Raw genomic sequence first — 15243 nt, forward strand, 5'->3', positions numbered from 1 at the left:
AACACACACACACACACACACACACACACACACACACACACACACACACACACACACACACACACACACACACAGCTGCTTAGGGAAAAGTGCAGCGTCAGGGTCCGCTGAGGGCAGGCTCAAATCATCCTGACAGCTACCTCCTCTCCTCTTTCCTCCTGGCTCTCTCTCCCTCTCCTTCTCCATCCATTCATCTCACCCTTCCACACCTCTCCGACCCCCCCGCCCCCTCACCACTACCCAATGGAGCCCATCTATCATCATTCTCCTGCTCCTCTGTCCCACCTCTTCTCTTCATCACCTCTCCTCTCCTGCATTCTAATGTCTCCTCTCTCCTCCTTCCCTTCCCTCCTTAGCACCTCCTCTCCTCCATCCTTCTGCATAGTGCCAATTTTTTATAGGCCAGATCATTATTCAACATCGTATATGAGAAAACAGAGGCGGAGAACCAAATGCCACACTCTCTGTCTCTCTTCCTCTTTTATTTGCTCACCCCCTGCCTCCCACTGCATACTGTATATTCTCCTCTCTTTATCATTTATAAACCTTTCTTCGCTCAGCCTATATCTGTCTTCATCCTCTTTTATCCTGCTGCCTCTGTCTATCCATCACTTAAATCCCTTTTATATATGTCTGTCTCTCATTCTCCCCCTTCTCCTCATTCTCCCCCTTCTCCAGTCTTCCTTTACCTCACATCACTCCCAAGTCAGATAAGTCTGTAGTATTGATATAAAGAGAGCAAACACACGTGTACAGTGTAAGACTTTGTTGGGCTCTCAAACAAACTCGAACAAAGTAAGATCACATTAAGCAGACAGGCACGTAGGCAGTTTCACGGAGATGTGGCTTCCACAATAAGTGTGGAGCAAAGCAGTGAGTTAAGAAGTGATTTATATGACAGAGAAGCTGCAGTCAACGATAATGGTTTTACTAATGATTTAGACCTTGTCTTTGTACTCTGCCTCGATCAATCATTTAACTTCATGCAAGGTTTTTTTTGTGTCCTCAACTCATTTATTCTCTTCACTTATCTTCTCTTGATGCTACAAGTTAGCATCAAATAATTCATCATCTGCATATTTAAACATACAATTTCCACAAAAAACTTGTAATAAAGTAATCATTGCCTCATTATTTAGAGAATTGACATTTTCTCCTTTTTTTTACCCATTTTAATTGTATTTTCCTACGAAAGGTATAGAAGTGTACTAAATATATCTTCAAAGCTTGTTTTCTATCAAATTTTCCGATTTATGTTCTGGAAATGTATGCTAATTATATCTAGTAAGATAAATACTAATGTGCGTATTTAAACATTTTCAGAAAACCATGAAATAATGTTCTCAGTGTAAGTAATCAACTGGAAAACATCCCCCCTTTAACCAACTCTTTGAAAATGAACCTTGTAAAACAGACTCTACATTCTGCATTGGTATAAAAATCTAGTATTATTTGCTCACATGTAGACACACCTTGCTGCGATGCGGAGGTCCTGGGGATCGAAAGTAGACCAAGAGGTAAAGTGATGTGATGTGACACTAGCCTAGGGCAGAAGGGGGGAAAAGAGAGTTGTGGAGGAGAGATGAAGAGACCATATGACAGAGAGAGGAAGACAGCAGAGCATCATTTGGTGTTACAGTGGATGTACGGTTACCAGCTGTGGGCATTTAGCAGCTGCCTGCATGTTTGAATTAGCATCACGGCAACTACCAGCAGGAGGGCCATGTGTCCAGACAAGCATCCTGACACAAAGCTGCAAGACAATGTTATTAGAAAGCCACAGAGAGAGCAGGGGAGAGAACACCTTGGGGGGCTGAAGTGCATTACAACACAGTTTAGGTTGATGATAAATCAAAAATCCTCAGTGCGAAAATGTTAAAGGCAGATTGTTTGATACCTGAATAGGGATGCAAACATCCTACAGTTGTAATCGATCAAAGATTAATCACTTATTTGCCAGCTACACATGATACTTTTCAGTGATGATTTCATTTAAATGGGCCCTATTATGCTCATTCTCAGGTTAATAATTGTATGTTGTGCCTCTACTGTGACATGTTTACATGCTCAAATGTTCAAAAAGAACAGTCTGCTCTGATTGGTTAGCTGTCTGGCTCTGTTGTGATTGGTCAACACAATGTGGTAAGTTGGTGTTAAGTGTTAAGACGTGTCAGTATGTAAACAAAATAAGTCCAATGGAGGCGTTTCAGGCAGGGGGTTGTTGGGAAATCTGATGTTAACTTTGGGATGTTGGCCTTTGCACACCATTTACATGCACACAAACCTATATAACACACTACAGGAAAGGGAACCCCCAAAACGCATAATGAAGCTTCTTTTGAAATGGCAAGCATCCAAACAAATAAAATGTAGCCTACCTAATACACCATTTGTACCTACAAATGTTAATATTCACTTCTCGATTATGCTCAGAATGTTCCTTTCACTGTCTTTGAGATTGAATGACTTTGACTGGTCAGAAGCAAAGGACTGCTTGGCTTTCCTCCACTATGTGGTTGATAGTTTAGTCAGGCAGGTACTTCCTTGTATTCTTTTAATTTAACAGCAGCGATAAAGCAGCGGTGATGTGAAGCTTTAATCAACCTGAGGTGCAGTTAGTCTCTCCAAAATCGCCTTCAGAGTGCATGAACGTCAGAGACTCCCACACTATTGGAAGTTAGAAAAAGGCATACTCTGCTGCTTTTCCCCTGTAATCAACACCTCGTGTATGAAGAGACCTGGGATTGATCCTAAATCACTCCTTCAGTCACAACTTCCTGTATATCAGACTCTCAATATTTTATTTGAAAAGTTTGCAGTATATTCAGATTTCTGATATTATCAATGTTTTGCTTATGTATGGTCTCCTCCTACAGACCTGTCAATCTACAAGTTTGGAAAGGCTTTGATCTTTTATTTTCATGCCACAAAATGCAGTGGGGCAATGCTCACACAGACACACACACACTCAGGTAATGATGATAATATCAGTAGTCTGATTTACAGTCGCTCCCTGAGGCCCTGAAGGTCTGCCTGATCAGACCTGTGTGTGTGTGTGTGTGTGTGTGTGTGTGTGTGTGTGTGTGTGTGTGTGCGTGTGTGTGTGCCCGTGTGTATGTGTCTTTGAAGGACTGACCCTGATCAATGTGTGTTAAAGCCATAATGAGGAATCGATTGGTTGTCCTGAAGGCTCCTGCCGGACACACATGCCCTCACTCACACACACACACACACACACACACACACACACACACACACACACACACACACACACACACACACACACACACACACACACTGTCCATCTGTCTGCAGTGATAGGCCTATTACAGTTCTTGATAACAGTGAAGTCAGTCATCCTCCTCACTCTCTATTAACGGCTTGAGAGACAGACTGACTTTGATACTACACATACGCAGGGTGAGTGTGTGTATCATATCCAAAAAACACACTGCAAACCAAATTTAAAAAAAACAGCATTGCAGGGCACCCACTCTCTTATCCCTAGGTCCATTAAAACAAACAAAACAAAATATGACTATAATTCACTTACTGTGGATCACATTGACTACTAATGACAATAAGTGCATTAGTGCAAACCAATTTGAGAGCTGAGATAATAGCTATAATGTATGGCTGTATGGATTCCTAATTCTTAATTCAGGAGTAATATGCAAGAGGCTTTCCTAGCTTGGATACGTCTGTGTTTTTTAATATGGTATAATGGTTGCGTTGGGTCTGAAGTCTCCAGAGATGTTTGTAGTATATTTGAGAAAAATAAGTAGTAGGAAGTGAGTGAAGTAATAGTCATCCGTAGCAGCTGCTAAACTACAGCCTGTCATGGCTTATGGGAATTGTCAGTGCTGCTGCAAGTTTCTTTGGACAGTCAGAGAGCTTGGCTGAATTCACCATCTCCATATTTGTTTTTCACTTTACATAGAGGCTGAATTTCAATCCGACCCCCACACACTCTGGAGTCACAATCACAGCTGAATGAGGCTCCCTTCTTGCGGGTGGAGGGTGTAAATTCCCCTCTCTCAGGCAGAAACAGGAACTGTCCTAGTATCGCTTTCACATCAACGTATCTCGGACAAAAAATTATAAATAATATCTATGATAAAACTCCCCAAAAACAGTTGGTTTAGTTTCTTGTTCGGTTTCATATTGGATGTTTATGATTTGCTTGATTTTTGCAACAGTTGGTCTTCTGCTTTCTTGGGGGTAGGTTTGTAATTGAGCCAGAGCCTTAAAAATACAATTTTCACTTCCCTATAAACCAACCTTAAAATAAATGGTAGGGCTAAGCTAGAATTGGATTATGTCATTCACATGAGTTCAGGAGGAAAATTGTGTGTATGCGTTTTTATATCTAATAAACTGTTTCAGTTATTTTCCAAATGTTTATTATAGACCCCCCAATACTGGATTTGTGACATGCACTTCTTAGCTAAATGTGCATAGGCAAATGAAAAAATAGTCGTAACAAAACCAGAATAATAAGGTGATATTGGAAATGTCATTGCTTTTTGTAATTAAATATGATACCCAGTAATTGTCTGTTTGAAGATTAATTTGAAATTAAAGTTGGCCTTTCAATTTCATAATTCATCTAATGTTCAAATAGAGTTAATTTAGTTTCAAATTTAGTTTAGACTTTTTCTTTTTTTTCAAACATGATGAGGACAACAAAACATAAGAAAACATTTGGAAACGTTGGCCAAATAATACAATTTATGACAGTTATGTTTAAACGAGGTTTATTCTCTTGGTTATACTGTATTGTGAAGTCATTGACACATACAGTACTACTACAAGTCTGGCCTGCTTTCAGCTCCTGTGTGAGTGTGTGTGTGTGTGTGTGTGTGTGTGTGTGTGTGTGTGTGTGTGTGTGTGTGTGTGTGTGTGTGTGTCTTTGTGTGTTTGTGTGTTTGTGTGTCTGCAGACGCTCTGTCTACAGCTAAAGGCACCCCTGATGTTTGAACAACATGTGCAGGTGTAAGAACTCCCGACCTAAAGAGAGAGGGGGAACGTGTGAAAGCCAATTAAGACCCAGGCAGAGGGGAAGGGGGGAGCATCTGTGTCCAAACCTTGTTCTTGGTTCACGTCAGACAAGCTGTGGAGAGCTTTCCCTTTCAACACAAACTACCCCAAAACACACACACACACACACACACACACACACACACACACACACACACACACACACACACACACACACACACACGCACACATGACTCTCAAGCAACAATTGTTTTAATTAGCTTCAAAGGAATATTTCAGCCAAATAATTAGCATTTTGTGTACCAGTTACTCACCCTGTGTTACCTTAAATGTAGTGAGGGAAACTTTCCCACATTCCTCCCACAAGGAGGACCACAAAAACATATCAAAACACTGTTAGAAACTCTCACACTAGATGTGCCTTATAATCCAAGTCACATTGGTCTGTTTTCATGCTCGCTACTTCCCAATCTGATGCATTGTAGCCCCATTACCTTCAATTCATTAAGACTTTTCCTCCGGTTTTGGATTCCACATGAAGGCATGCAGGAAAAACTAAGATTTCTTAACACATTCAAGGTAAAAAAGGATGAGTAGTTGATACACCAAAGATAATTTTGGGGGCTGAAGTAGTCCTTTATTTCAACTTCCACAATCTGTTTAACAATCCATCATTATCTGTGCTTCATTTTGGAAGCAACATTTGTTCTCCAACCATGTCTTTCATGTTCGCAAGGAAAAACAACTCATACATTGCTTGTCTTCAAGGGAATTTCAGGAAAAGGGTGGGAGAAACCAATTCTTGTCTTTCCCTACGGCAAGTCTCCAAAAGAGTGAGAGAGGAGGATGATGGGATTTAACAGTTTGTTAGAAGCCGTGTTCCTCCTACACAGAGACACATTGGAGGAAACCTCAAACCCTTCTATAGATCCTGCTGGGTGCATGGCCACAGGCTCTCGGTGTGTGAATGCACCAGTGTGTTTATTTGTGAGGCAGAGAGTGTGTGTGTTTGTGCAGGCCTCCCGCATATGTGTGTTTGTATGCTGACTTAGAAGTATGTCTGTCAGGCAGGAGGCACACCTGTCTCTGTCCGTCTGAGGGGAGGAGCTGGCAGGGTGGATGCAGTGTCATGTTCTCTCCGTCTACGTCCACACTGTCCCAGCTGAATGAGAAATATTTTTCTTTTCAAATTTCCCACACCCTAAAAGAGAGATTTTGTAATCAGCCTGCAGTGGATAGATCTGAAAAAAACCTTGATTGTTTATTTAGTTTTGTGTGGTTGAGGAAAACCCTTGGCTTTTTGTCCCAGTTCCACTAGATTTTGGCTTTTATACAACACAGAAAAGGAAAGAAATGGTACAAAGAAGTGGCCATTTTTCCGTTGTTCATCTTTAAAGGGGCTCTAATATGCTAATTTCAGGTTTCATAATTGTACTTTGTGCCCCTACTGAGACATGTTTACATGCTTTAATGTTAATATTTGTGCTGCAGCACCTCTTTTCACCCTCTGTCTGAAACCAGAGCCCAGTCTGCTCTGATTGGTCAGCTGACCGGCTCTGTTGTGATTGGTCAACCGTTTAGAGATGTCCCGCCCCTTAGCCTAACATAGAAAATGTGTTGGAGCGCTAGCCAATACAAGCACGAGTGTTACATTGTGATGTCACTATGTTGCAGAAGTAAACAAAGGATTCCTATGGAGGCATTTCAGGCACCACACGGGTGTGTGGGAGAGAAACTCCCTCTGGAGGGAACTATGGGATTTTAGACTTTGCAGACCATTTACATGCACATAAACCTATATGATAAAAACTACAGGAAAGGGAAAAACCCAATAAAGCATAAGGGCCGCTTTGAGAGATCAACCAGAAAATGTTAGTCTATCTATGGATCTATTTCATCTCCATCCTCCCTCTCAGCGTTGATAATAAAGGATCGTTTCAAATTCAAATATTCAGAAATTCTAATATCCTCTCTGCATCCTCTGTCTCGCCCACACATTGGCGTTTGGCCACTGCCTGACAGCAGACAGAAAGGCTTTAGAGGAAAAGGAGACAGAGAGAAAAAAGGAACAATTCAAGGAATGATGGAAAAAAGACAAATATTAAAACAATAGAGAAAGAGCAAGGCAGGAAGAAGTAGAAAAAGAGATCTTGTCAGGGAGGGAGTAGTCATTAAACAAAGTTGTCGTTTCACAAAAGAGGAGGAAGAAACTGTCGCAGGGACGAGGCGTTCTCTTGGGAAAATATGACAGGAACTGTGACACGTACACACGCTTGTAGCATCGCGCACACAGATGCACACACATGCTCGCTGTGCTGCGACAGCTTGCGTCATAACTGTAGTGTTAGTTCCACGCAACACAGACACAAAGCATGATGGGAGTGTGGGAGGTGTAGGACCATCATTATGTCAGGAGCTTATCCACCTGACAAAAAACACACAAAAACTGCATGCACATACACACTCTTTTGTGAGTTCAATCTGCTCCAATTGTCTGGTCTGTTTGTGTCTTTGTGTTACAAGACAAGAGGCAATAAGACAAAAGCGTACACGCACACACAACACACACACACGATTGATATGTCACTCTGTTAGCTAGAGCATGTGTACATTTTGTGTCTATTTCAGTGTCTTTGTGTGTGTACAAGTATTACTCTAATTGCTATTCAAACAGCCACATTAAAGGTACAATGGGTAGGATTTGACGGTTGCGATCTGTAAACCCGGCTTCACAGATAGCCCCTCCCCTCCGGTTTTATGATGGTTACGTTTCTCACCAGGGGTGAAAGCTGCCTTTTGGATGATTGCTCACAATCTAGCACCTGGTCAGTACTTCTTTATAAAAGTTGATACCCAGTAATGCCCTGTAATACAATCAATTAGGGAAATACAGGCAGAGGCAGGGTCTCATGCAGATACAGACATCATCTTGACCCTTTTAGGAGGGGGACTTTATTATGGAACTATTGATATTGTACTGCTGCAATTCTATTGACACAAATCTAGTCCCTAAAATTCAACAACTGACTTGGTTTTTAGTTCTAGTTAAGGGTTGGACATGGATTGTAAAAAATTGTGAAAAGCTTATCAACCCTTTTATATCAATGTATCTTTGATATAAAGAAAACAACACGATTGAGATGGAAGTCAAACTTCAAGTCTCCTTCCAAGTCAAGTTGCTCAAGGAATTTCTGTCCAGGAATCAATTTTAGAGTCAGGCAGGTGTGTCCTTGGTCTCCAGACACTGAGGAATCCTATTAAGTTATGTGTCTGCTGAGTTCCCCTATAACAAAAATGGTGAGATATTACTAAAGAAAGAAGAACCAGGAAAGTGACCTAAATCCACTGGAAAAGGTGGAAAATGTGAATTTCTCCGAGAACTGAAGCCCCCCGGCTGAGTTACAAACATTATTGAATTAGACCTGGGAAAAGATGTAAACTAGAGTAATTTGTTCCAGATTAATCCATTTCTAGCATCAAAGGCTGCAGGGTGCATCTGCAGTTCAAAAAGCTCTCACACTCTCACTTTGACCCCATAGTGTAACAAAAAGCAATAGACACATTTTCGGTCTTCATATCAATTTCATTTTACAAAATGCTATCATTTCTTTTGAAGGCATATCATTGCTTTTATTCAGAATAGCATGAATCTTGTAATTCACAGAATAACAAGTAACTCAGAATGAGTTAAATGTGTGACATAGGATTCATTTTTTAATAGTATTTCTAAAGTGCGTCACACATGTGAATCTATGCCAGATGAAAGGGAGTACGTCATTCTAAATGTGCGCTCTCCTTTTGTTTGTAATAAAATCTATAAAATGGGGATGAATCCGGTATCAGTTGGAGTATATAATCACTCTATTACCGCGCAGTTATTTGTTCTATTTTTCTTCATGCAGGTGGTGCTTTTCCTCCTCCACCATCTGTGAACTGTAAATGTCTTTTGCTGCATTCATAGGAATTGTAATGACGCCTCGGTTGATGGTAACGGTGCTTTCAGAAGACCCTCTAACCACTGATAGATGCAAACAATTTGCTCGTAGCTTCCGTTACGCAGCCGAATCCCATGTGAAGAAAAAACGAATGAAGAAAAAAAGAAAATCTAATAATATCAGAGACAAAGCAGTTTGAAAGGATTCAACCATTTCCTGTTCCTTAAATCAAAGTATGTTTGCTCCTCCCCCACAGAACACCTAATTAGGACATGTATTAAATGTCTGTACATCAAGAACGTACAGTAGATATCAAGCATAGGTTATTAATACCCCTGTGGTAGTGCATTTCATCTTGGAGGAGGTTGATGTATTAAATCCCCCCAAAAAATAATTTGATGCGAATATACCTGAATGTTTCTTGTTTTTGTTTATCTTTACGGTTTATTGCACTTATTGTCATCCGCTTTAGAAAAAAGCATCTGCTAAATGTAATCTAATCTAATGATATTTGTTGGCCCTCTGCAGGTATGACTATGTAGAGATCCACGATGGGAACTCAGAGACCGCTGACCTTCTGGGGAAGCACTGCAGCAACATCGCTCCTGCACCAATCATATCGTCTGGTGCCTCACTCCACATCAAGTTCGTATCCGACTACGCCCACCAAGGGGCGGGCTTCTCGCTGCGCTACGAAATATTCAAAACCGGTAAGTGGTTGCTTCTGCTATGTACTTCTGCCATTTGGCTTTTTAGCTATCTTTATGTTTATAAAAAAGGAGGAAGGCCATGGACAATTCTTTTAAAATGTGAAGAAGATCTGGATCACAGGCCTAAAATACAAATTATTTTTCACTTTTATTAAGATTGCTAGAGAGGACATTTAGCCTTGGCAGGCAGATCTTCACAACCCGAGTGCCCTTCTTTCTTTTTTTTCAAATAACATTACTTTTTACAGACAGTATTTTGTCTGGCAGAAGCAGGGTTGCATAGAATGCAAATGAAAAATCCCAAATTAACTGAGAAGATAAATACTGTACTATTTATCCTCAGAAATGAATGTCGAATAACGAGTTCATGTGAAAGTTTTGGACCTTGATAATTCACTATATATGAGCCATTGAATAAGGCGCAAACAGATTAGCAGTTCTTCTGCAGAAAATTGACATTCATTTCCCAAACAGACAGTAGTTCACAGAAAATATGGAGAAAGAAGCTGGGGATAATGGCTAGACTCAAACAGTGAGCGTTGTGATTAAACCCTAGGATTCCAGGGGGCCCCTGGATGTGACATACTTTTTCCTGATAAAGCGATTCTCTACCTAAAGCCTATATTTTGAGAATCCAAGACCCTCAAGAGGCACATTATCCATGTAAACGACCCTCACACATGAACAGACTTCACAAAAGTTAACAGGATTTTGGTAGGATTTCACCTTTGCAAATAGGCTATTAGCAACTGTATTACAAGCTACTCATAGAGGACTCAACATGCTTCATTAGGTGACCAAGTCTCGTTTATCTCCCCGGTGTCATGGGACACAGAAACGAGAGACACGGCAGAGGACCCTTGAGAGCCCTTTAGACTGTCCAGGCAAGACATCCTTCCCCTTCATGGCACTTTGTGTGTGTGTGTACATGTGTGTGTGCCTGACATGGCTCCCCTTCACGCTGCCATGGGTCAGCCAAAGCGAGACCAATTGAGATCAAGGGCGAGTGAGACAGAGGGGCGCATAGTGTCGGCCCCACAGCCATCTTGTCCCGTTCCCCCTGAAAGCATTCCACACATGCCCGCTTAATTGAGTCCTGAGCCATGTTCCCCAGAGACACCCCCCCACACACACACATACACACATATATGCACAGAGGGCTGAGGTTACTAACACAACACGTGCGCTTGCCGGTGTTTCTCACTCGCTGGCACCAGCCTTTTGGGAGTTCTTGTGTGTGTGTTTTTTGCCAGACAGAGTCCACCAGATAGACTTAAAAACAACAAGGGTGTCAGTGTTCACACCCTAGCACCCTTGGGAGATAAAGAGAGATTCAAACAGAGAGAGATTTGTGAACCATTACATTGATTTTGTACGAATTACATTGTAAACATCAAACACTATCAGGCTACGCATAGTTTCATGGGAAACATTTAGAAATTGAGAGTTGCTTTAATACGAACATAAGTTAGTAAACATCGGCTCACAATTTCAGTACAATAAAAAACAAAAAACAAACAGGTATGACCGTTATTTAAGGGAACCATGTTAAAAGGGTTGGGATTAGGGTTTGTAACTGATTTGATTTGTAAAGGTTTGATAAATCAAAGTTAGGGGTTAGGGTTAGGGTGATAGGATTTACTTTGCCTTTCATACTGTAATTGTTACAAATCTTTGTTAAAAATGATATCTGTTTTATGAAATGTGACAATTTCGAAGTCAAGGTTTGGGTAGGTTTAAATAACGATCATTGGGTTCAAATAAGTACTTGGCTATGGTCATGGATCAAGAGTGGTTATTGTTGAAAGAAAGCCACATCAGCAGCTGGACAATATGTTTAGGCTATGCCACTTGAGTGTAAACACATTGTTGTTGAGGGGCATTTGCAGAAACAACCTATTCTGATTTTTGGTTTGGACGGACTTCGTTTAGAGGGATAAACCACATGCAAAAAACCTTTCTGTTTGGAAAGACGTCTGCTTTGATTGATAAATATGCATTAGCATATACTGGACTTCTTCTTTAGTCTCTGTTTGTGTAACTTTGCGTGAGTGTGTGTATTTATGTGTCTAGCTTTCTCTGGCAGTAATAATGAAGCCATTTGGAACATTCAAGCTGTTGCCATACTGCTAGCACGATCTTGTTATCCTGGAAGGTGCAGCAGAACGTCTGGTTACGTGGGTGACTAGATTTATTTTGTGTGTCTGTTATACTGACTGTATAGCCTCATCGTGAACCGTCAAATATGTTTCTGTCTGTGCTACCCTTGCACATTCTGTTCCGAATTTTTTTTGTTTTTGAAAAGTCTCTCTTTTGTATTTCCAAGGCATTCACTTGATAGCATATATACTGTCACTACTCGAAGCAGAAAATGGGGGGAAATAAGGATAGAGGCACTGTTTAATTAAATGTATTTGTTTGTCTTTATTAGATAATCGCTGGTCTTTGGTTTTTATTTTTGTCTTTAAGAAAATTTAATATTATCAGTTTTTTCTTTTTGCATATTAAATTAAGTCGAGAAAATACACTTTGGAGTTTAAACACATGTGAGTTTAATCATGTATTCATTACTTGAATTAATTTTTTGGGACTCACTCGCCATTTTACTTAATAATCTCTGTTACTTGAAGCATTTTCTATTATTTAGTGAGATTACCTTTTTAGCGACAGCTAAGTGACAGCATTTTCCTCGGGTCATGACTTGTTTAAATTGGTGTTATAATTATTAAACCAAGCTGCTTTAAAAAATAAAAAGTATAGTATATATTTCAGTATAGTTGGTATATATTCTAGTAACCATTTTCTAGTGTTGATAATGGTTTTGCATTTTTCCTTTCTAATCCATCATTCCTTTGTCACTGCTACAATCCCACAATCCCTTACTGTAGCTGGGGTCTGTGTTTTAGATTAATGAGAATGTGTGTGCGTGTATGTTGGGGGGATTGTCCCCCACTCTCCGGGTGTCCTAATTACTGGACCCTTCAAAGATTAACAGTCTAATGAGTTTGAAAACGGGCAGACATACATGAACATAAACGCATATCTAACCTAGAAAACATGTAAACAAACAACAAAAGCAAGCATGTGTTAGGGCTAACCCTGACCGTTTCCATTCTACAGTTACATTTACACAACATATACAGAAGTTCACATACAGTAGAAAGATTATAAATATGGACCTATTACATATTGCACTGAGAAACCCTAACCCTAGTATGCCAACATACACTTGAACAAAGACGTGCGCAAACACTGTAACAAACGCCAAAATTAAGTGCTTTAACAAACACGAAGACTACTTGAACACGAAAACACAAATACACATGCCACACTTGTTTTTGTTTACAGCTCTAACGCTATGGATACTTTAGTAAAATGAAAGCCAATAGGAACACAGCAACCCGGAATGCGGCGACCAATCACCATTCACTGTCTAGGCAGTGTGCCCCCAGCTGTTATTGTGACCCAGAACTCTCCAGACACACACACACACACACACACACACACACACCACACACACACACACACACACACACACACACACACACACACACACACACACACACACACACACACACACACACACACACACACACACACACACACGCGCGGGCACACACACACACACACACACACACACACACACATGAATGCACTAATGCTGGCTGGACAGTTACTCACAAATGCAGGGCAGCTTGCATGTCTGCACGCACATTTTGACTCACTCACCCACATACACACTATTTGTATCAATTAGTTGGACATTTCATTGGCTTACATCAATTTTCTGGTCACTTACCTTAGCCTTAATGTTAACCCCTAACCTCTACCAAACGCGTTAAGAAATAAGGTTATGATTTGCCCAAACCTCTACTAAAAAAACTAATCATAACCTTATTTTGTAACACTTTTACCTTATGGAGACTAGCTTTTGACCCTAATTAGAAGCAAAACCGCTTAGTTCAACTGTGTGAACAGATTTCTGTGAATCAGACACACACACACACTCCTCAGGGGGTATAATGTGGAAGCTATCGTGACAGTCCTTCCAATAACTGCTGTTGTTTACTTTCTACCAAATACCTTTAGGCACTTCCTCTCTGCCTCTGTCCGACTACCCATCTAGCCAGTTTATTACACCGTCCAACCAATCAGATTGCTCCCTCATTCTTCTTCTGGTTTTCATTGTGGAAAGTGGATCCAGATCTGACCCAGTGTGGAGAGAAAAGGAGCTCTGTGGTAGGGCTAATTAAACAAACAGCAGAGGTGTAATTTCCCTCAAAATGCACCACAGATTTAAACCTGAGGTACACCTATGTTCATTTCCTTGGTCTGAAGTGAAGCAAATTATGCAAGGCAAGGCAAGGTAAGGCAAGTGTATTTGTTTAGCACTTTTCAACGCAAGGCTTTTCAAAGTGCTTTACAAAGATGAACAACATTAAGAGCATTAATAAATGGTGCAGAGGAAACAAATGCATTGAAATATATTTTGATATATAGCATGCTTAGCGCGTTAGCTCAGCGTGTTAGCTCCTAACGTGCGTTAGCTCAGCGCGTAAGCTTAGTGCTTAGTGCTGCTTGTCTCTGAAAAAGATAGTTACTCAAAAAGTAATTTATTTCATATTATCAACATCAGACAAATAATGCAGAGCCATAAATGAAAGAGAAGCACTTCTGTGTTTTAGTGACAGCAGAAACAAAATGAAATGCCAACGGCACAAACAGGAAACAGACAAACTTCATGTGTTCATTTCTGTTGAAAAATATTTGTTGATGTGGGTTGGTGTTTTAGGTGATTAGAATAAAACAGGCAGTCTTTAGAGTTATGGCAGACTCTCCAGCACGACAAAATCAAGAATAAATATGTCCCTGATTTACTTGTAGTAAAGTAATGCTGGGTTGTAGGAGCTTTTAGCAAATTGCATTGGAATAGCTAAATGGGTGGTTTTCTTGTGAGAGTTGGATTTCATATATCAGCGTTAATTTGGTTGAAAAGGGAGTTTATTGTGGGGGGAAATCCCTGCTGTGATTCAGTGACAGAGGCTGAAATATAATGTTAGGGCAGTTTCAGCACCACAAACCTGCAACTTAAATGAAACTGAGGTGGAATCTAACCATATATATGGAAAACCCAAGCTGTGGTTTGGAGCTGTGTGTGGGCCTGCGGTGTGTGTGTCTGTCTGTGTGTTTGCGTTAGAGAGAAGGAGGGCATAATTATGGGTTTGATCCAACTAATAGCCCATTGGCATGAACGACAATTTAAACGAAAGTATATGTCTGCATGCCAGCTTACCACACACACACACACACACACACACACACACACACACACACACACACACACACACACACACACACACACACACACACACACACACACACTTCCTCTAACCTTACCCCATAGTGAAACACGTGTTTCTTTCACAGTCTTCCAAGTCAAACAGATGGGAAGTGAGGAGAAAAGAATAGGAAATGAGACGGTGGGAGGGAAGGGAGTGATGGAGCTGTGGAAGATGAAAAGGTACATGGGACTATGGTAAAAAAAAAAGAACAGCAGGAGAGAAGACAGTTGGAAAGATCATCAAAAAGAAGAGAAG

The 15243-nt window shown here is 40.6% G+C and overlaps 1 protein-coding gene across 1 annotated transcript in view; it reads left to right on the forward strand.

Annotated features, from left to right (window-relative positions):
• nrp2b (neuropilin 2b) overlaps positions 1 to 15243 on the forward strand; it is a gene marked incomplete at its 5' end in the record, with an annotated part of 49630 nt that overhangs the window by 4298 nt on the left and 30089 nt on the right. The window contains one exon of the mRNA XM_010775864.1: positions 9465 to 9646. Within this exon, the coding sequence (XP_010774166.1) occupies positions 9465 to 9646 (182 nt within the window). The remainder of the gene's footprint in view (positions 1 to 9464; positions 9647 to 15243) is intronic.

Source organism: Notothenia coriiceps, unplaced genomic scaffold (assembly GCF_000735185.1).
Source record: "Notothenia coriiceps isolate Sejong01 unplaced genomic scaffold, NC01 NC01_scaffold00016295, whole genome shotgun sequence".
Lineage (NCBI taxonomy): Eukaryota > Metazoa > Chordata > Actinopteri > Perciformes > Nototheniidae > Notothenia > Notothenia coriiceps.